General features: G+C 52.5%; 1 protein-coding gene across 7 annotated transcripts in view; it reads left to right on the top strand.

The window, feature by feature from the left end:
* The first annotated feature begins 1,370 nt into the window (after positions 1-1,370).
* The window catches only part of TNIP1 (TNFAIP3 interacting protein 1), a 46,639-nt gene continuing 28,217 nt past the window's right edge, over positions 1,371-19,792 (top strand). For 2 of the 7 annotated variants that reach the window (XM_032851585.1, XM_032851586.1), the window contains exons 1-2: positions 6,702-6,831; positions 19,533-19,704. In XM_032851585.1, coding sequence (XP_032707476.1) covers positions 19,569-19,704 — 136 coding nt within the window. In that variant the 5' untranslated portion in view covers positions 6,702-6,831; positions 19,533-19,568. Of the gene's footprint in view, positions 1,392-6,700; positions 6,832-19,532; positions 19,705-19,792 lie in introns of those variants that run through there. The other 5 variants (XM_032851584.1, XM_032851589.1, XM_032851583.1 and 2 more) reach the window with 5 other exon arrangements.

Genomic DNA, 19,792 nt, shown 5'->3' with positions numbered 1-19,792 from the left:
GAATGTATTCTCTCTTTGCATATTCTATTCCCTTTGCTAAGAACACTGTTCCTTGTGCTCTTGCTTGGCTGCTTTCAGGTCTTAGCTGATGGGAAGCCTTCCTCCAGGAAGGCTTCCCAGATCTCCAAATCCTAACTAGATGCTCCCTGTCCACGCTCCTGTAGCTCCCTGTATGTCTCCTGTCATAACACATCTCTACCATTCTTGATTATAACTACCTATTAGCCCACAGCACCCAGAGCAATGCTATCTAATAGAACTTTCGGTAGTGTTGGAAATGTTCTATACATGTGCAGCCTACTCGGACAGCCACATGTGGCTACTGAGCATTTGAAATATGGCGAGCTGTACCGAGGAATTCAGTTATTAATTTATTTAATTTTAACTAATTTATAATTAAATAGCCATGGGTGGCTTATGGCTACCATACTGGACAGGGCAGGAAGTGGGTCTGACTTGTCCATCCCTGTATCCTCAGCAGTCTGTAATGTTGCCGTTAAGAACAAAGTTCCAGAACCTGAAGTTCCAGAACCTGAAATGATCAAGAAAGGCCAGTTCATCCACAGGCAACCCATGTCCTCCCCAAGCATCTTATCGGTGGATAATGAACTAAGACCTTATGTTTGTAAAGCACTCAAACATTCAGAATCATTCTGTTTTAATCACCTCATCACAAGAGCCAGGCCCAGCAGGACTCATTATACCCATTTTACAGCCGGGGATCACCAAGGCTCCGTCTGGATGGGAAAGTGAGGAGCAGCAGAACCAGCTGGTTAGTGTAGAGCTGGGAGGCTCCTTGCTAAGGAGCTTAGCTTGCTAAGGCCCCACTTGACCTGGAAATGAAAGCCAGCACGTAGGGAAGCAGGGGGCTTTTCCTTCCCTGTGGAGAGTCCACAGACACTAAATGGAAACAGATGGAACAGGGATGGGGGAGGAGGATGTGGGCTGGGCATCTGGCCCTTTCCTGAGGGTCCTGGGCGCTAGAATCCCCCACCTCAGGCAAAGGGAGAAGTCAAGGGCTGGGGTAGGGTGGGCAGACCAGGCTGCCCCCGTGCCAGTTCCTGGTCTGGCCACAGAACCCTCAGGCTTCCAGCTCCTCCCCAGAACGCCCTCCCCTCCCCAGAATGCTTGGCAAGTGATAGCCAGTCTGGGAAGTGACAGGTGGGGAACTGACAAAGAAGGGCCCTGTGCTCTGCCAGGGGGGGCAGGATGGGGCCTCAGCTGGGCCTTGTGGGGTTGCCTGGCGGCTGACTCCTCCATCTCGGGGAATTCCCCTCCTGCCTAAAAGTCAGCCCAGCCCAGCCCTCCTTCCTGCAGAAGCACAGCGAGCTGACGAGCCTTCTCAGGGTGCCAGCCCCCACTGCACCTCCGGTCGTCTTCTCCTGCCCCAGGTAAGTGACCGAGCCCTGGGGCAGCGGGTCAGGATATGGCTAAGAGCTCACTGCATGAGGGGTCAGGGCCACCAGGCCACCCCCCCAGCTCTGCCAAGAGCCACCTGGCCTCCTACTTTCCTGCCAGCTGGGGTCGGCTGCTCCCCTGGGTCAGCTCCCTCTTCTCCTACCGGGGCTTAGGTTCTGGGCCTCTCTACCTCCTTGCCTGGTCTCATTCTCCTCTTGCTTCTCTCCCTCCATTTCTTACTTCCTCTTCCTGCCCTCCTCAGCCCGTGTGTTTCTTTCTAGCCACTGCTAGTTCTTCCCAAGGGAAGGAAAAAGCAGAGTCTATTTTTGTCTTATCCTTCCCTGGAGGAAAGGGATTGGGGTCACAAGTATGAACGTGGATTTGTGTTGGTGTGAGAATGTGCATCTCTGTTTGTGAGTTTCATCTGTGTCAGATCTGTTAAGGAATACATGAGAGTGCAAGTTCGCAAGCGTGTCTAAGTGTTTGCGTGTGTGTCTGGGAGTGTCTGGGTCATTATATGAACGTGTGTGCGTCTCTGGGTGAATGTGAGTTTTTGAGGGTGGGCGAGTGTGTGTGTTGCCCACGTCAGTGGTCTATATAGTGAGGTAGGAAGAGGCCGGGTGGGAGTCTAGCGCTGCCTCCCTCGGGAACGTGATGGAGGGCTGGGACGCTCCTCAGCGCTGGAGCAAATGGCTCTCCAGAAGTTTCGCCCACCTGCTCCCTCCTAGGGCTGGCTGGACCCTGCTGTGGTTGAACATTTCATACGGGGTCTGAGGCACAGGGAGAGGGTGAGAGCTGGCAGACGGTAGTGATATGGCCTCCTCCTTAATCACAAACAGTCCAGATTTTCCAGAGCCGGTCGGAGGCCCAGCCCCGGGAAGTCCCTGGCTAGGAGGGGCAAGAAATAGAGACCAAGTCATTGTCACAGCAGCTTCTGGGCTGGAGAAGAACGGAGGGAGCAGTGGGAGGGACCCTGAAAGGAGGAGTATGAGAAAGAACATGGGGTGAGGTGGTAGGAGGATTGCTCCCAGGGCCCTGTTAGGGCTTCCCAGGATTAGGAAATGTCTGGTTCCCATGGGGCTGCCTCCCTCAGGGGCTGGGCTGGGCTGACCTCTCTGCACTCCCAGGAGGATCACGAGGAGCAAGCTTGGATCCAAACTCAGATCTGGCTTGATACCCTGACCTGAAGATGGGGAGGCCAGAGGGAGAGGACGTGGACTAGGGGAAGCCTGGGGCTCCCGGGAACTGTGGGAGGTGCCTGGCCACATAGGCTCTGAGGCCGGGAATTTCCCCCAGAGTCACTGGCTCTTTCCTTTCCTCAGTGGTGTCCTAGAAACCCTAGTGCAAATGGCAGGCTCAGGGCTTCAGCGGAAACAGCTGGGAGGGAGAAGGAGGAAGACAGGGAAGACCCTGGAGAAAAAGTCAGGGAAATGCCATCTAGGCCCGGTGCTTCTGAGGACACTTTGTGAGGTCTTGGGCAAGTTCCTCCGTAGCTTTGGGCCCTGGGCTTTGCTGCTTTTAACTCACGCCAGACGCTATGGCACCTCATTCTTTCTCTACCCTATGCACTGGACCCTGCCCTTCACATTCTTTGTGAGAAAACCGGCAGAGAGTGATCACAAGGTGTAAGGGAAAGGCTGTGACCTAAACCCAGATCTGTCTGACTCCAGAGCCCATACCCTAACCCTTGCATGACCCACATGCTCTTGGAGGAGGGGCAAATTGTGAGTCTGGCATGGTTTAATTCACCTTAAGGTGCCTAATGAACATGAAAAGTTATGGAAATCTTAGAGCCACCCATCCATCCCTCATGCAGTGATCTGGGAGGTAGATAGAATTAAAATGCTTCTGAGGCTGAGGATGGGAAACAGGGGACCATTGCTTCTGCTTACTTATTTCTTACCAAAAAATATAGTTACCTACAATTTCAGCCAACAGCATGTGCTTGACTTGCATTTCTCATTTAACTATCACTAAAATCTCTCTCTCATGTGCACACACCCAATACCAGAAAGCACCTAGAATTCACCAAGGGTTTTATATTTCCAGATTGCCTCAGGCTATGGGACCAGGAGACTGGATAGAAGGAAGAGACCCAGAGCCGGGATTGCTCTTTTCCTAGTTCGTTAGCCGCTCACCTTGAGTTTCATTCCCCTGCAGCCAAGACCCTAACTCACAAATTCACCTCCTAGAGTAAGGCTGAGCTTGGTGGTTTTAGAAGCTCCTCTTCCCATCAGTGGGGTGTACAGATGGCGCTCAGTGGTTGTATCCATGTGAGAGAAAGGTTGGATCTAATCCTTCCTAAACGAGCCATAAGGACTGGTATTTTGAGCTTTTAGTGGCTGGCAAGACTCCATAGCCTAATGCTTAAGAACAGAAAGAATTTAGGACTTGTTGCTGTATAAGACCTTGGGCGAGTCATCTAACACCTCAAAGCCCCAGTTTCATCTGTGAAATGGGCATGACAGTGGTAATGACCTCAGGGTGGTTGGGAGGTATCCTGTTAGGTCAGAGAGCAGAGCCACCACATGGCGAAAACAACCTTTTTGCATGGCAAAAACACTCCTTTTCAGGCACTTGATTTAAAGCTCGGTTGGTGACAGGTGAGGTTTTTGGTAGGTCTTTTATTTCTATCAAGTGTGGACTTCGGTTCTTCTTTGGAGCATCCTTAGTGGAGGTAGTAGAGAGGGAAGGACTGGTGGGAAGTTGCATGCTTTAAAACAAAAACCAAAACAAACCAAACACAGGCCTTTGATTCTCCTCCCAGGTGGGGCTCTATGCAGGTGCTTGCCATCACTCTGGAAGAGCAAGAAGTTTCCAGCTGCCTGAGTCACTGGGCTCTTGGCTTGGACATCTCCTTCCGGATCTAGGGATGGCAGGGGATGCCAGGCTGGGGGGCCCATTTCCCACCCTGCCAGGGGTCTCAGGGACCATAGATGATGTGGATGGTGACATGGAACTTGGGGAGAGTGCATTCCTGGGTTTAACAGTGAAGTTCTGTCCAGTGCTGGCAATCCGTGTCTATACGCCACTACCATTTCTCAGATGCCTACTGTGTGCCAAGCTTTGGGCTTTCCTTGCATTAACTCATTTATCCCCATGATCCCCTGAGGGGTAAGATGAAATTTCCTCCATTTTTCATTTCATTTAGGGAGACCACCCAGGTAGCAAGTGGTCGAGTAGGAGTTACATAGAACCCAGCCTTGTTCCTAATGATTGTTGAGTTTCTATAGGGAAAATCATGACACTGGAAAGATGACAGGGTGCAGTGAAAAGAGCACATATTACTGGAAACCAAGGTCCTGGCTTCTCACCGTGGTGGCATCATTCAATGGGTGCGGCCCTGAACAAGTCCTTTATTATCCTGAGGACTCAGTTTACCTATCTATCAAATAGGGGATTGCGAACAATGGTCTCCATGGCTTCTAACATGGTGGGAAGTTCTGAATTCAGAGGAAGATTTAAAAAGGTGGGAAGGGGTGGGTGTGGTCACGACTTTGAAGAGGATTTTCTCACACATTATAAGTGTTAGGAAAAAGTACGCCAAAACAGGGAATCAGTCCAAAAAAAAAGAAAAGACCACGTGACCTTTTTGTCATACCAGAGCACTGTGCAACAAGTCCTCCTAGTGGTCATCAGGCAATTTAAGGGATGAAGCTATTTGCCTAAATCTAGAAGGTCAGACATTTTAAAAAGACAGCTGAAATAGTCTGGAAGCAATATGCAAATAGGTGGAAACTCTTCATTTTTTTTAAAGTAAATTTCAGCGTTCACGAGAAGAGTTGGGTTGAGATTAGGAAGACAGCATTCCAGGAGGAGGCAAATTGGGAACTGTAGACAAAGAGCAGGAAGAAAACCCAGCTTTGGGAAAAGCCTACTGGGTAGAGGTGATGCCTACTAGCCTCTGGTGAACCAGCTCGATTCTAATCCCTCCATCCCCTCCCCTGTTGGTGACACTCAAATGTGCTTGGCTTGGCCTTTGTATCCCGCTCTCCCCACCCTCCTTAAAATCAGAGTTTATGAGTACTTCTTTTCCTACTTAGAAATGAACCAGAATTACTATTGTTTTGAGAATGTGGTAACACTTTTGAAGTTAACTAAAGTTATCCCTGAATTTGAAGACACCTTTGAAGTAAATGAAGTCACAAGGCCTGACAGGATAATCTTCCAGTTAGGTTCCTACTTGGGTAGAGGGGTGTGTGTGTGTTCACAGTCACAGTTGATTGACAGATCTCCACTTCTGTAAAATGAGGACCTGTACGAAATAGCTCGCCAAGTCCTTTCTGAGGACCAGGACCTGTCAATGACTAAGTTTTCATCAGTTCTGGGGAAATGAGTCTTTTGCAATAGGTTTTTCATAAAGCTGTATTTACCCCCATTTAAAGAGCTGTCCTTTATTCCCAGTTTAGGTCCTTCCACTTTTTGAAATCAAAACCCTCTTAAATAAAATGATGGGTTTAAAAAGAAACCAAAGACAGCGTTCCCACCATTAAACCAAGCTGCTCCTTAAGGGTCTGGGAAATCCCACAGCTGTTTGGATGATCTGACCCACAAATACGTAGGCAGGGTGGGAGGAGGACTCTGGATTTGCCCATTGGGGTTTAAATGCTGGTTCAGCCACTTACTGTCAACCAGCCTCTTCTCAGTGCCTGTTTTTTTAATTTATTTACAGTAAACAAGGGGTAAACCCATTTCACCAGGGTGGCTCAGTGAAAGAAATAATGCATACAAAATGCTTACAATGTCTGGGGCTGTAAGTTTATGCAAAAAATAAATAAATAAATAAAAGTTATTTAGGGGTCCTTTCAGCTTGAATTTCTGGGAGTTCCGCGAAGTCGTTCGGGAGCGCCCTGGACCCCACTCTGCGGCCTCGAGCTCTAGCCCTGGCCCAGCTCCAGATGCTTACGTGCCTTTCGGCAAGTTCCCTCCCCGCTGTGGTCCTCGAGCCCCTGGCATCACGGAAGGGAAGGGGTGGTCTCTGCGGTTCGTCTCCGCTCTGAGATTCCGGCCCCAGCCCGGGCTCCGGGGCTTCCGGCGCGGGGAGTGACACGGGGGGCTGCCCAAGCCCCGGAGGTCACCGCCCGAAGGGCTGGCCCACGGGAGGGGGTAACCGCTACAGCTCAGCTGCTCCCGGCCCCAGACCTCCCCGGGCGGCTGCTGTTTACCTCGCTCCGTCCCGCCCCCGCGGCCGCGGGCCCGCCCCGAGGGCGCAGCGCGATTGGGCGAGCGGCCTGTCAGTCGCCCGGGACTTTCCCAGGGGTAGGGCGGCCCTGCCCCCAACACTTCCTCGTCCGCGGCGCGGTCCCCCTCCCCGGCCCGGGAACCCGCGGAGTGCCGGAGGGCCAGACCGTGGCCGCGGCCGATAACCCGTCCCTGGATCCGGGGCTGGACGCAGAGGGGGAGGGCGGTGTGTCCCAGGGCCCCCAACCTCAGGTAAGCCGGCCGTGCGGAGCGGGGATGGGGCGGAAGGGAGCCCGCGACCCGGGTGTTCAGAGCCTCGGCAGTGACCGGGCGCGGAGGAAAGGGTTGGTCTAGCCCGGCCCGGTGCCTTAGGCTCCTCGGCTCCTGGGCCCAGGCACCTGAGGTCCTGGTGGCGGCGAGGGTCGGGCCGCGGCGAATCCCTTCCCCTCGCCGAGGGCGGTGGGCGCGCCTGCGCACTGTGGGGGCGAGCGCGTCTGGGAACGGCGTGCAGGCGGAGTGTGCAAGGCGTGCGGACCAGCCGGGTGGGGGCAGTGAGCCGGCGCGGGTCTGTGTAGAGTGTGCGGGACAGGCCTGGAAGCAGTGTGCCCATGTAATGCAAAAGAAAATAATTTATTGGGCGCTTTCCAAGTGCTCATCCAAACCCTTTTGGTGTATTAAACTTGTAATTGTCGCATCTTTCTTTAAAATGAATATTATTATTATCACCCCCATTTTACAGTTTAGGAAACCGGGGCACCTGGAGATTGGGTTCACACAGCTAGGGAGTTGCAAAGGCAGGATTCGAACCTTGGCCTTTGGCTCCAGAGTTCAGCTGTCCAGTTTGTTTTGAACATACTTTGCACACTGTTGGAGGCAACATTTGTGTGCATGTGTAGTGCAGGGGAGCTGTAGTGAGTCTCTGGGAGTGATTTTCGGTATGTTTTTATGAATGGGTGAGTTTTCCACTGTAGAACATTTGTGTGTGTGTGTGTGTGTGAGAGAGAGAGAGAGAGAGAGAGAGAGAGATGGTGCAGTACGGAAGTGATTACATTGTACATTCATTAATTGTGTGTATGGAGGTGGGTGTGAATTTTGTGCCACAGGGTGAGACATTGTGTTTTGGTTGGGGGTGGTTTGTGGATGATGCAGAATAGGCAACGTCCATCCCCACCCCCTTGCAGAATGACAGTACAGAAAAATCTGTGGATTCCTAATGCATCATTTTAATTTCACAGTATCATGAAAATAGAATTTAATCAGCACGTATTTTCCAGGTTATGGTAGAGGGGAATTCAGCATCGGATGAGAGGTCAGAGAGGATGATTCTCAATTTTTTTTTTCTTTATTCTTGAGCATGCAGGAGGCTGGAATATTTATTAGTACAAAGGCTTAGGAATCTTGTGATGTTATATTAATATCCTTACAGCAGACAGAACTGAGGCACTGAAAAATAAAGAGCAGTAATGATGACAGTGTACTTTTATGAACACTTAATCTCTGCCAGGCACACTGCTTTATATTCAGTATCTCATTTAATCTTTTCAACAACCTTGGGAGATAGTCACTAATAGTAGCCTCAATTTTCAAATGAGGAAATTGTGGCCCACAAAGGTTAAGATTTGGCCAAGACCAGTAAGCCTTGCATAGTATCGCCCTGTTCCCTTTCCACTGACCAAGGTTGCTGTCTTCTCTGTGTCCTGGGAAAATAGTGTCATCAGGAACTGGCCTTTCATGGAACCACTTGATCATGACCCCCTGGGAGCTGCAGTTGAGTGTCTTGTATTCTACATACTTCTGTGATCCTGTTTTCCCCCACCCGTGGGTGTCCTGGGGCTATGGTGAGGCTCTCATGCTGAGGGGCGCTACCTGCCTCTATGCCCACACCAGGCCTTGGGGGTCCCCAGGAAGCCATGGGGTCTGACTCACACCCTTACCCCTAATGCTGCCTGTGAGCTGGGGCCCCTGTGTCCTGGGGTGGCTCGGGCCGCCCTGGTTTGAGTACCTCACCATTGTAGGAGGTCGTCTGTCTATCATTCTGAGTACCCCGGGTACTGCTGCCGCTTTCCCTGCAGTTTAGCCACGGCAGCCTGTTTTTTTTCCCCCTCTAACGTGCCAAGCTTGTTCTTGACTTGAGGGCTTTGTGTGTGCTGTTCCTTCTGCCGGAACGCCTTTCCCCATTTCTTCACATGGCTGGTTCTTATCTGTCAAGTCTCAGCTCAAATGTCACCTTCTTAGAGGGGCCTTCCCTGACCTTTCTATGCAAAGTGGCCCCCTTTTTTTCACTTTCTGTCATATTACTATTGTGTTTTTGTACGCTCATCATACTCTTCAATAATCTTATTTGCGAATGAGAAAGTATATATATGGAACTTAGTGTCTAGAATGTAATAATGTTTAATGTTTCCTTGTTTGTTGCCTTCCTCTGTTTCCTGGAGCAGAAGGGTGAGAGCAGGGACGAGTCCCTGATTCTGGATCAGAGTGTTGGGGGGTAAGGCTCTGCTGCATTCGCTCAGTGGACGAGTAGAAGAAACTAGAATAATGGTGCATTTTACAGATGAGGGAACTGAGGCCCGGAGATGGGAAGGCACTTATCCCAGAAAGGTAGTGGCAGCGTCAGGATGAGAACCAGAACATGCTCCCCAAGGGGACATTTTTCTTTCTTTCTTACAGTCAACCAATTTTTCCTGACCAGCCTCATGCCCAGTGTTTGCTGAGGAGCGTGGTGGCTCAGGTGCATAAGAAACGAGCCTGGCCCTCCAGGCACTTGCAGCGGAATGGGGAGAGATGTGGTCTGAGTGTGATCTGGAAGGCATTGCACACCAGCAAGTGCCTGGCAGAAGTCTCACTGGAGCGCAGGGCAGTTCGGGGGCCCCAGGTCATTGGGGTGCGGGGTGGGTACCTCTCCGGGAGGCAGCTTCAAGGCCAGGCTCTAGAAAGATGATGAGTGCAGAGTGGGGCCTGAGCACCTTCTGGAACTTAGTAAACTGGGTAGAGGATTTGGGGTAAGGCTCTGCTGGGTTGTGGGAGCTGGCCAGCTGGACCAGGAAAAAACCCTAAGGTCTTGACTACCAGGCAGAGAAGTTGTGGTTTCTCCCTGGGGGCAGCATCAGGAAGTGATTAGAGCGGTTGGTTGGCAAACGTTAATTGTGCCTGTGCAGCACCTGTGTGGCTTGCTCAACACATACGAGGCGGTGTCCCCCCAAGAGGGGCTGATCCAGTGGGCAGTGGCCATGCTGCTGCCACAGGTGTGACTTACTTTGTCCCTGGCGGAGAGTTTGGCACACCTATGTGGGTGTGGCCCCTGCTCCATGCTTGTAAGGTCCCCTGATGTCAGGGCTGGCTTCTCTGGTGCTGCAAATTAAGGGGACAGACCGCACAAGGCTGGTGTATGCTAGGCAGTCACTCAGTGCTAGCTGCTGATCTTGTGAGTGACGATAATCGTGAGCGTGCTGATGGCATTTCAGTAGGAGATGGTGGGGATGGTCCGATTTTTCATGGTTTGGGATAACTCACTTTTAACCCCTCTGCCACCTGTGGACCATGCTATGTCTTCTCTGGATGGGTCATCCTTTGCTCTGGGCGCGATGTCTGTCTGTCTTTTTTAAGATTTTATTTATTTATTTGAAAGAGAGAGAGAGTGAGCGAGAGGGTACAAGCCAGGGTAAAGTCAGAGGAGGAAGCAGATTCCCCACTGAGCAGGGAGCCTGTTGCAGGACTCCATCCCAGGACCGTGGGATCATGACCTGAGCTGAAGGCAGTTGCCTAACCATCTGAGCCACCCAGGGTCTGATACCTTTCTATCCCTGGGGTGCAGAGGACCTCTGGCCCAAGTTCCCTCAAAAAGCCTCTAGCACCCCAGCCGGTGATCATCTAGTCTTGGCTTGACTCCCGCCCCCAGAGTCAGGGGGTGCTGTACCTTGTAGGTAGCCTCTTCCCGTGTCACAGCTGGGGCGCCCTGGGTGCAACTTTGTCCTATCTCACCTCCCATTTCCCTCCTTGCCCACCTGACCGCTTGGAGGGAGGAAGGGATGGTGCCAGGCAGTAAGAGAGTGCCTCGCTGGCCCCCAGAGGCCTAGGTTTGCCTCCCCTCTGTGTCACTGCCATCCTCTGCTGCCTTGGGCAGGTCTTTTTCCTTCTCTGCCTTTGGTGTGCCCAGTGCAGCATGAAGGGATTGGCACTGGCTGCTGTCTCAAAATGTTCTTTCACCTCTAAAAACTCTGTGGCCCAGTGCTCTGGATCCATCCATTCCAGAGCTCTTCCCGCGGGGCCAGGCCTCTCTGTGCCCGTCCTTCCTCCCCACTTCTTGCTACTGCACCCCTGCTTGCCCACAGTGCCCACTTCTCTTTTCACTGTCCCTCTTTGAAGGGAGGGTGTCCAAGGCCCTCTGGAGAGTTGCCAAAAAGGAGGCACAGGGAAGCAGGGGGAAGCTCCTCCCTTTGCTCTATGGAGCAGAGCTCCCCAACCTCCAGAGGCTGACCTTGGCGGTCACCGTGGTCTATTAGTTGCAGGAAGTTTTTGATGTTTTTCCCCCATGACTGGCCGAGGACAGTCACTCTTCCAAAAGGAACAGATGACTGGCCCAAGGAGCAGCTGAGCTCTTCTCTCCCTGGGACCTCCCCGTGACGCTGTTCCCCATGCCCTTGAACACCTACAGGGTGGACAAACCGGGTGGCCCTGCAGATGTATGTGTAGGGGGAGGGCGGGGGCGCGATGGGAGTTGTGTCACCAAGGAGTCATACTCAGAGGCCGGAGCTGGTATTTTTAGGGCGGGTGTGGGGGGTGTCCCATGAGTCAGGGGCTTGGGGTTTGGTCTCCACCCACACTGGAGAGTGCTTACTCCGTTTTCCACTGTCTGGCAGGCCATCGTCCTGGGCCTTTGTCGTAGCCAGCTTCATCAGTGGTCTGAGGAACCCCGGTCCCTCCATGTCCCCACTTCTGCCTCGGCAAGGGCGCTCCCCTCCCGTGCCCCAGCCCCTGGGAAGAACAGGGGTCGAAGGATAGCAACACTAACTCTTCGAAAATACGAAGGAATCTTTCAGACATAGAGGGTAACGGGTACACCCCGGACACCCAGCCAGAATGAATTTTTTTCAGTAGAACAGGTGTAGATTTCCCTTGTAAAGAGCTTAAATTTTGTAGGTAAAATAAACGTTTCTGTGGTTTCCAGTCCCTATCCTAGCTCCCTTTCTAGAGCTGTCTACCAGTAGCAGTTTGGTATGTATCTTTCCAAACCTTTTCCTATGCACACTTAAGATTTTATACACAAATATGTGCATATACATATAGATGTACACATATACATATAGACATGTATGTAGTTGTATGTTTAAAAAAATAGTATCTTGGGGTGCCTGGCTGGCTCAGTTGGAAGAGCATACGACTCTTGGTCTCCAGGTCATAAGTACTAAAAAAAATTAAATAAACTTTAAAAAAGTATTCTATTATACTTTGCTTGCTTTTTATTCTTAATGATGTTTTATGGACATCTTTTTATGTCCTTGCAAAGCAGTGTGCCCCATTCTTTTGATGGCTGCATAGTATTCCAATGGTTGAATGCACCGTGGTTCATTAAACCTGGTGGACATGTAGGACATTTTTGCTGTTACAAAGCAGGTGACAATGCACCTCTTTGTTCAGCCCCTGTGGGCAGTGAAGCAGAGATTTCTAGATTCTTAGATAGAGGATTACTGGTACAGGCAGTAACTTCTGGCCCTATAGATAACTAAACCTCAAGGCATACATTTCTGTAAGAGCACTTTGTTCTCAGCTAATCAGGCATGCAAGCAGGTATTGATATCATTGAGAAAGGACATTCTTTGCCTCAGGTGGCCCAAGGCTGCATCAATAGATACATAATACCTAAAAAGGTGGAGGTGAAAGTTCCTCTGTTTGGTCAGGTAAACCACACCTGGGGTGTTGTGTCCAGTTTCAAGACTTGCTACAGATAGGCTAGGGAGAGAGGGTTGAGGGGAATGGATAGGGAAGGGTCTTCAGGCTAGTCCCTCAAGGAACAGCACAGGAAACAGGGTCCAATTAGCTTCAGGAGAATGCTGCAGTCTTCAGGGCTGGACTGGAGAAGAGGAATTTGGTGTTCCTGGTTCTAGAACCCCAGAGGGCAGCGTGTAAGGACTGGTGGGAGGAGAACTGGGAGTAACCTAACTACAGCCAGTGTTGGCTACCCAGAGGAGGATCCTTAGGGAGGAAGTGGGGTCACTAAAGATGGTCCTCTGGAGTCCTTTGGCTCCCCTGGGGACTGGATATGCACAGGACTGCGTTTCCCCGGAGCTTCCTTGCAGCCTGAGATTCTAAGGCCCAGTGACTGCAGGGATCGGGGCAGACTGGGACCTGACTGTATACAAAATTAGAGGTACGTAGAGGCAGGGGCTGGGAACTTGGGAGTCTGTTCCAGCCAGACGCAGGACTGGTTTCCTCCCACTGAGCTTCAGCCCCTTGTCTCTTAGGCTGTGCAGGCCAGCAAGAGGGTATCAGTGCTGGAGCCTGAACACGTAGAGCCCAAATTATTTGTTCTGCCGCTCACCAGCTGTGTGTTCTTAGGCAAGTGACTTCACCTCTCTGAGTCTGCTTCCTTATCTGAAAACTAGAGATACTACTATCTAGTTGAGAGGGGTTTCCTTGCTGGAAAACAGTGATAAGTTTTCTCTCTATGCAGTGAGAAGAACCAAGGTCGTGAGCCTCAAGCGGCAGCCCAGCACCCGATCTGCAGCGGACCTAACTGCAGGCTCTCTCCCAGCCCTCAGCAGAGCCTCCTTGTCCTTCTTTCTCAGTGGCTCCGGCCAGCTCTCGGCTCTGGTCCAGCCCCTCATCCCCAGGCTGTGCTATGGAGCCTGGGTGTTGGAGGCTGGGTGGGGGCAGTGGGGCTCCCTGGGCAGGGGAGGGGAGAAAGGGAGGACACAGAGGAGATGCGGGGACACAGTCCTCAAGCTGGGCTGAAGCCGGGGTGCCTGCTAGGGTGGAGGGAGGACCCCGTGAAGGGCTGTAGACATCATCTGCGGGTTTCTGACTGCCCTTGGTGGAGGGAAAGGCACCCGGAGAGCGCTTGAAGGAGGACTCTTGGTTCAGGGAAATGCACGTGGGCATTAGGAGGGATTGGAGCTGAGGAGAGCAGCCTTCTCCAGGTCAGACAGTTGTAGGAGGGGGTGATAATAAATTGCAAGTTCCAGAATGTCAGAACCAGAAGGGGCCTTACACATTGCCTAGTGGATCTCTTGTGTTATGTTATTGCTAGCGTTGCAAATACAAACCCCTTCTTTTGGGAAACCAAGGCCCAGTGAGGGGCAGATGTTCGCTCTGGAGGACTTTGACTTGATCCCACAGCTTCTGGGCCCAGTTCCCTGTATTACATGCTATGCCTGCAGCCTCTTTATTACTGAATTGTTGCAAAGACCGAGTAAGTCCTTGGCTCATGGCAAGGAGCCAGGATGGGTACCCTGATGGGTGGCCCTGAGTTCATAGTTCCCCTGACAGTGAAATGGGAGGTTGGGGGACGACTGGAGGTCATCATGAATTACGAATACGGAGAGATTTTTGCTTTAGTTTGCAAGGTGCTTTCATGCCTTCCTGTCATCCCTGGGGGGTGTTGCAGGAGAGTCCCACCTACCGTTGAGGAAGAGGAACCTCAGATGCTTCCCAGTCTTTTGTGAATGTGTCTTCTCAGTCCATCGGCTTTTGGGAGCCACATCTTCATTGGCTGTGGTTGGACCAGCATCCCTACTTAACAGTCTTTAAGAGTTACCAGAAATTAAGTGGGTGTCACAACCTAGCTTACTGAGCCGGCAGAGGAACCTAAAAACTCCATTAAAAAGGGGAGTAGAGGGACACCTGGGTGGCTCAGTTGGTTGAGCAGCTGCCTTCGGCTCAGGTCATGATCCCGGCGTCCTGGGATCGAGTCCCACATCGGGCTCCTTGCTCGGCGGGGAGCCTGCTTCTCCCTCTGCCTCTGCCTGCCATTCTGTCTGCCTGTGCTCGCTCTCTCTCCCTTTCTCTCTGACAAATAAATAAAATCTTAAAAAAAAAAAAAAAAGGCGGGGGGAGTAGATGGGAGTGGGGGAGACTCGGCCCTAAATCGTTGGGGCAGAGTTATGGGGCTGCCCCAACCTTCTACTGAGAACCCACTGAGTGCCAGACATTTAACTAGGTGCTATACACACATCATTATTACTTTGGAAATTTTATTACTATAAAATGAACATGTTTCTTGTTGAGTAAATCAAGTAATCAGGAAGTAAGAAGTAGAAAGTGAGAACTCCCTTCCCACCGTACACATATCGTTGCATTTAATTTCATCAGTCTGACAATCTCTCACTTTCCTTGTTTTGCCACAGAGGCAGCCGAGGCTCAGAAAAGGCACGCAGCCTCCATGGGTGGACGGGGCAGATGGGGCTGGGATGAGAGAGCAGCAGACACTGATGAGGCCCCCACGGGCAGGCAGCCCAGGAGCGGGGCTCCTGCTCAGGGGCGTGTGCCTGGCCCGCAGAGCCCCTTTCAGTGTTGTGCTGCGTGCCCTGCTTCACCCCACACCCCACGTCGTATCGAGACTCTTTCTTCCTGACTCCATGGCTGTGCCATCCTGAGTATGTCAGATCGCCTCTCTTTCCTTGCCTTGCTGCTGCCTCCTGAGGCATGGGTCTGCATGGATCCTTAGGCCAGCTCGACACCATCCCCTGCTTTCTCTCTAGTCCAGGCTCCTCCCCTTGCACACGAGGGAACCGACATGCAGAGAGTGCATAGGCTTGCCCATGGCCGTGAAAGGCAGCAGAGTAGATGCGAGCACTTTTGGACTTACTCTCTGGAACCTCCTTTCCTAGAGATCGCTTCCCTTCAGCCCTCTCTGAGCCCCTCCCTCAGGCATCCCAGGCAGCCCCTGCCTCTGCCTCAGGAGGTGGCCTGGGAGACCTTCTGGGACCTCCTAGCTTCCGGTACCAGAAATCTGCTTGGACTTTTCCTTTGGGGACAAGGGGAACTTCATTTCCTCCAGTCTGCAGCTGGTGCCCAGTGGCTTTAACCCACTGAGCCACCCAGTGTCCGTGCCTGGTGCCTTTAGTTGGAGCTTATTCACGTTCCCAAGTGGGCCTCAGTTTCCTCATCTGTCAAAGAGACATCTTGCCTTCTTCCCAGACTGTTAGGACAATCAGAGGGGAAAACAAAGCCTGGGAAAATACCAGGCGTTTCGCAGATGTTACAGGCTATGCAGACTCATCTCTTTTGGAGGGCCTGGGAGCGCCCTGTGCCCCCCCCCCCCCCCCCCCCCCCGCTGGCACCAGCACATGTATGATCACAAGACAGTCTCTGATGGGCCAAAGTTCTGCAGTGCAGGAGCTGAAACACAGGCTGAGGGCAGTGGGCAGACTAGAGAGAGAGCAAGGACCCTCTGGTCCCAGCTCCGTCCTGACATGTCCAGTGACCTTGGTCTTCGTGTCTGGGCCCCGACTTGTTGCCCTCACATTATGAGGGAGAGAGTCAGATGAGCTGAAGCCCAGGATGCCTGGGCACTGACCTCCGGTACTGCCCTGCGCGGGGCCTCGGATCTGCACCTCTTGCCGCCTCCACACACATTCTGCCGTCTGTGGCGAGCGGAAACCAGCTATCCGCCAAGGAGGCAGGAGAGCGGCGCAGCCCCTCCCTCAGAAGGCCTCTGGATGCCTGCTAAAGGGTCATCCTGTTGCCCTTGGAGATTCCCTTCCAGTTCTGTCATCCTGGGGATGATTCCCCTTTTCAGGAAACGTTCTAGAAACAACACTGACAGGAGGAGAGTTCCTGTCTGCCCGGCAGTCATCCTGGAACTGCCGCTGACCATCTGGGCATGAGGTCAGCAGGACGTGGAAATTCCCCATTCCTCTTTTTGTGTTTCTTCCCTCCAGAAGTACAGGCCCTCCCCCGGGTGGCTCCCCTGAGCTCCAGAGAGGGTTTTCTCACATCGGGCTGCTTTGTGTGGGTTCTGTTGGCCTACCGCCTGCCAGCCTGTTCTCGTGCCCTGCCCTCAAGCTCTGCCTGCAAGGCCACAATTGGCGGGGGGGGGGGAGGTAGCCCTGCTTGCTCCTCGCTTGGCTTCCCTGAACCCCCTTCCATGTCAGCTCCGCAATGCTGAGGGAGAACCTGAGCATCACACAGTGTGGAGGACATAGAGATGGGGTTTCAATTTCTGTGCCCCACACCCTGCTCTGTCACTTGGCCACGTGTCTGGGCATCTCTGAGGGAGCATGGTGGTGCTTGGCCTGGTTCCAGAAGCGTCCAGAGTCCTGCTGGTTGGTGGGTCATAGTCGTGCTCTGAGAACGCTTTCACACGGCCTCTTGGCATAGAGGCAGGTCCCAGGCCCCTTTGGTCCTTCAGTGTCTCTGACTAGAGGCTTACTGAAGGTCTGTTCTGGACCACTTTGAAGAAACCCTGGCAGACAGGGTGGGCTTGCCCCTGCTCTCTGGGAGCCCCTGGTCAGCTGGGCTGGAGTTGGAGTAGAGAACATGCCCACATCATGACGTCAGCTGTGAGTTCTGTTCAGGGCGAGTGCAGAGGGGAGAGCAGGACCCAAAAGAGCCTCCACGCCTCCTCTAGCCCTCTGTCTCCCCACTTGGAAACTCCATTCTGTTCTCGGTCATGGCTTACCGTCCAGGCACTAGACCTGTGCTGGTAACAGATGAGCATTCGCGCTCCCCCTCCAGGACCTTCTCCGTCGGGCGCACAGCTGCTTACACCAGCCCTGTACCCTGCATCCTCGGCCATGAGTGTGTCGCTGGAGAGGCCCCTGAGGAGTGGGGAGCACAGAGGAAGGACTCCCCGCTCCCCATGTCTGCCAGCATCTTGAGCAGCTTGTGATGTGCCAGTCATGGTGCTAAGTGCTTTATCCGCACCGTCTCGTACCTCAGTGAACACTTGGCTGCTTGAACTGCTCTGCTCTGTAACTTTGACCTTTTCAAGTCGAAAACAAGTCCCCCCCTAAACTAAGCGATGACTTTTGTGTTGGCTGTGTGGGCAGCTGTCCTTTGCTTCTGTGGGGCCCAGCCGGGCGTGGGTTGCCTCTCGAAGTGTGTCTTCATCTTCTGCTTCTCAGTCTTTCAGGAAGGGGTCCCACTCACCAGAACGCTGTTTTTCTTTCTGGCCCGTGTCATTCCATGGTAATATGGACCCTTGGGGCAAAATCTTTATTATTTCTTCTGCATGAGGTAGGGGAAACAACCCAGAGGGTACCTGACGGCTGGGCAGGTGTCATTCCCTGAGTTCCCCAGGCTGGAACTCGCTGTCCGTCCCTTGGGTCTGAGTCTTGTTGGGGATGTGGAGCCCGTGTAGCAGGGCGTTAATTTAACTCACTTGCTGAGGCAGAACTGGATCCTGGATGCGTTACTTCGCCTCATGGAGCCTCCCTCACACAACGAGGCTAAAGTAGCCCGTATCTTAGGGCTGTTGAGTGGCTGACAGCAGATAATGCCCCCGAAGCCGTGAGTGCGGTGCCTGGTGAGGGGGCTGTCATGATCAATCCTGATTAATGAATGGGACTGTCATTATTAGTCCTTGTTCCCTCTTTTCTTTCAATGAGCCCTGTGTGGGTGCTCAAAGGGCCTTTGTGGATTCCTGACTGAAGCAGTTTTTGCTCTGGGGGTGGTGACCTTGGAAGGGAGGTTTTAGGGCTCCAAGTCCTTCTGAGAGCCCCAGTGAAGCCCTTTGGAGCTCTTTCCTGTTGGCTAGCTCTTTGCAGGGCTAGAAGCCAGATCAGTTTTTCAGCCTCAGGGACTTTGCACTTAACTCTTCTCTCTGCCTAGAATATTCTTCCCCCAGATAGCTAGTTCCCTCAACCCCTTTGGGTCTTGGCTAAAATGCCTCCTTCTCTGTGAGGCCTTTCCTGACAGCTCCACCTAAAATTTAAGTCCCTGCCTCATACTTCCCTGCTTGACTTTTGTTCATAGATGTTTTAATCACCTCCAGTACCGTGTTTATCTCCCTTTCTATCATCTGTCTGTCTTGGCCACTAGAATGCGAGCTCCAGGAGGGCTTTTTGTCTGTCTTATTAGCTGGTCCTTTCCCAGCACCCAGCCTGGTACCTACCACAGAGTAGATAATACATGAAGGAATGAACGGAAGGAGGGCCTTTCTCTACTAAGTTACAAAACTGGGATTCTGAGACCACTTCCCACGGCGGTGTCAAATGAAATAAAGCAGATGAAACTGAACACACTGATGCAAAACCCCGGCTGGCATGAGTAGATAGCGGTTGGATGGAAAATTCTTCTGTTCATTAGAACTCTAAGGGACAGACCGTACGCGATACGGGACTGAAGGATGAGGGTGACCGTGTCAGTTAGTATATTAAATATTAGTCAGGGTTTTTTCTTCTTCTTCTTTCTCTTAGAGAAGAGGACCGTACCTATAAATGAAACCTGGGATTGGATTGACTTGCTTATCCCTTAGGGCCCCGGGCGTCTTAGTCTAAAGATCACTGATTTAGTGTAAGACTTTCATTTCCCCTCAGAGTGGGGAAGGGACTGCCCGCCATCGCGCAGTGAGCCAATGGCGAGGTTGTTGATTCATTCACTGAATGTTCACTGGGCACTCACTTCATAGCTCTACAGAGCTGGGTGCTGGGGCCGTAGGGTCCCCCTCCTTCTGGACCCCGCCAACAGGACAGGAACTAGGTGGTTTGACTCCCAAGTTCATTGCTCTTTCTTGTAGCCCCCACTGGCACCTCGGGTGGGTTGCTGTTCCGAATGAACCAGCAGGGCAGTGAGGCCACTTGAAGAAACAGGTGGCGCTCTGGGGTTGTCTCTTCATAGAGACACGGTGTCTGGCTCAAAGAGGGTGACTCTGCTGTTCTGGTGTCCTGTGGCCAGGCCAGCCTCGAGCGCTGTACTCTCTCCGGGGTGATGGGGACCACCTTGTGGGGGCGCTGACGGACTAGGGTGCGTCAATGGCCTGGCCAGCCCCCTCACATGCTGTGTTGTCCTTACAGCCCCGTGGGCTCCACGGCAGGGCTTGAGCCACCCTCATGGAAGGGAGAGGACCATACCGGATCTACGACCCCGGGGGCGGCCTGCCTTTGGGAGAGGCTTCCGCAACTTTTGAGCGCCTAGTGGAGGAGAATTCCCGCCTGAAGGAAAAAATGCAAGGGATAAAGATGTTAGGTAAAACTGCCCCCTGCAAGCCTGCCGTGCCTGCTGGCCTGTGCCTCGCCTGAGCGTCCCTCCACCTCTCCGGGCCCAGCACTGGCTC

This window comes from Lontra canadensis, unplaced genomic scaffold (genome assembly GCF_010015895.1).
Source record: "Lontra canadensis isolate GAN:19392208 unplaced genomic scaffold, GSC_riverotter_1.0 scaffold5, whole genome shotgun sequence".
Classification (NCBI taxonomy): Eukaryota; Metazoa; Chordata; class Mammalia; order Carnivora; family Mustelidae; genus Lontra; species Lontra canadensis.
The sequence above is the reverse complement of the archived record's forward strand: the minus strand, read 5'-3'. Positions and strand labels throughout refer to the sequence as shown.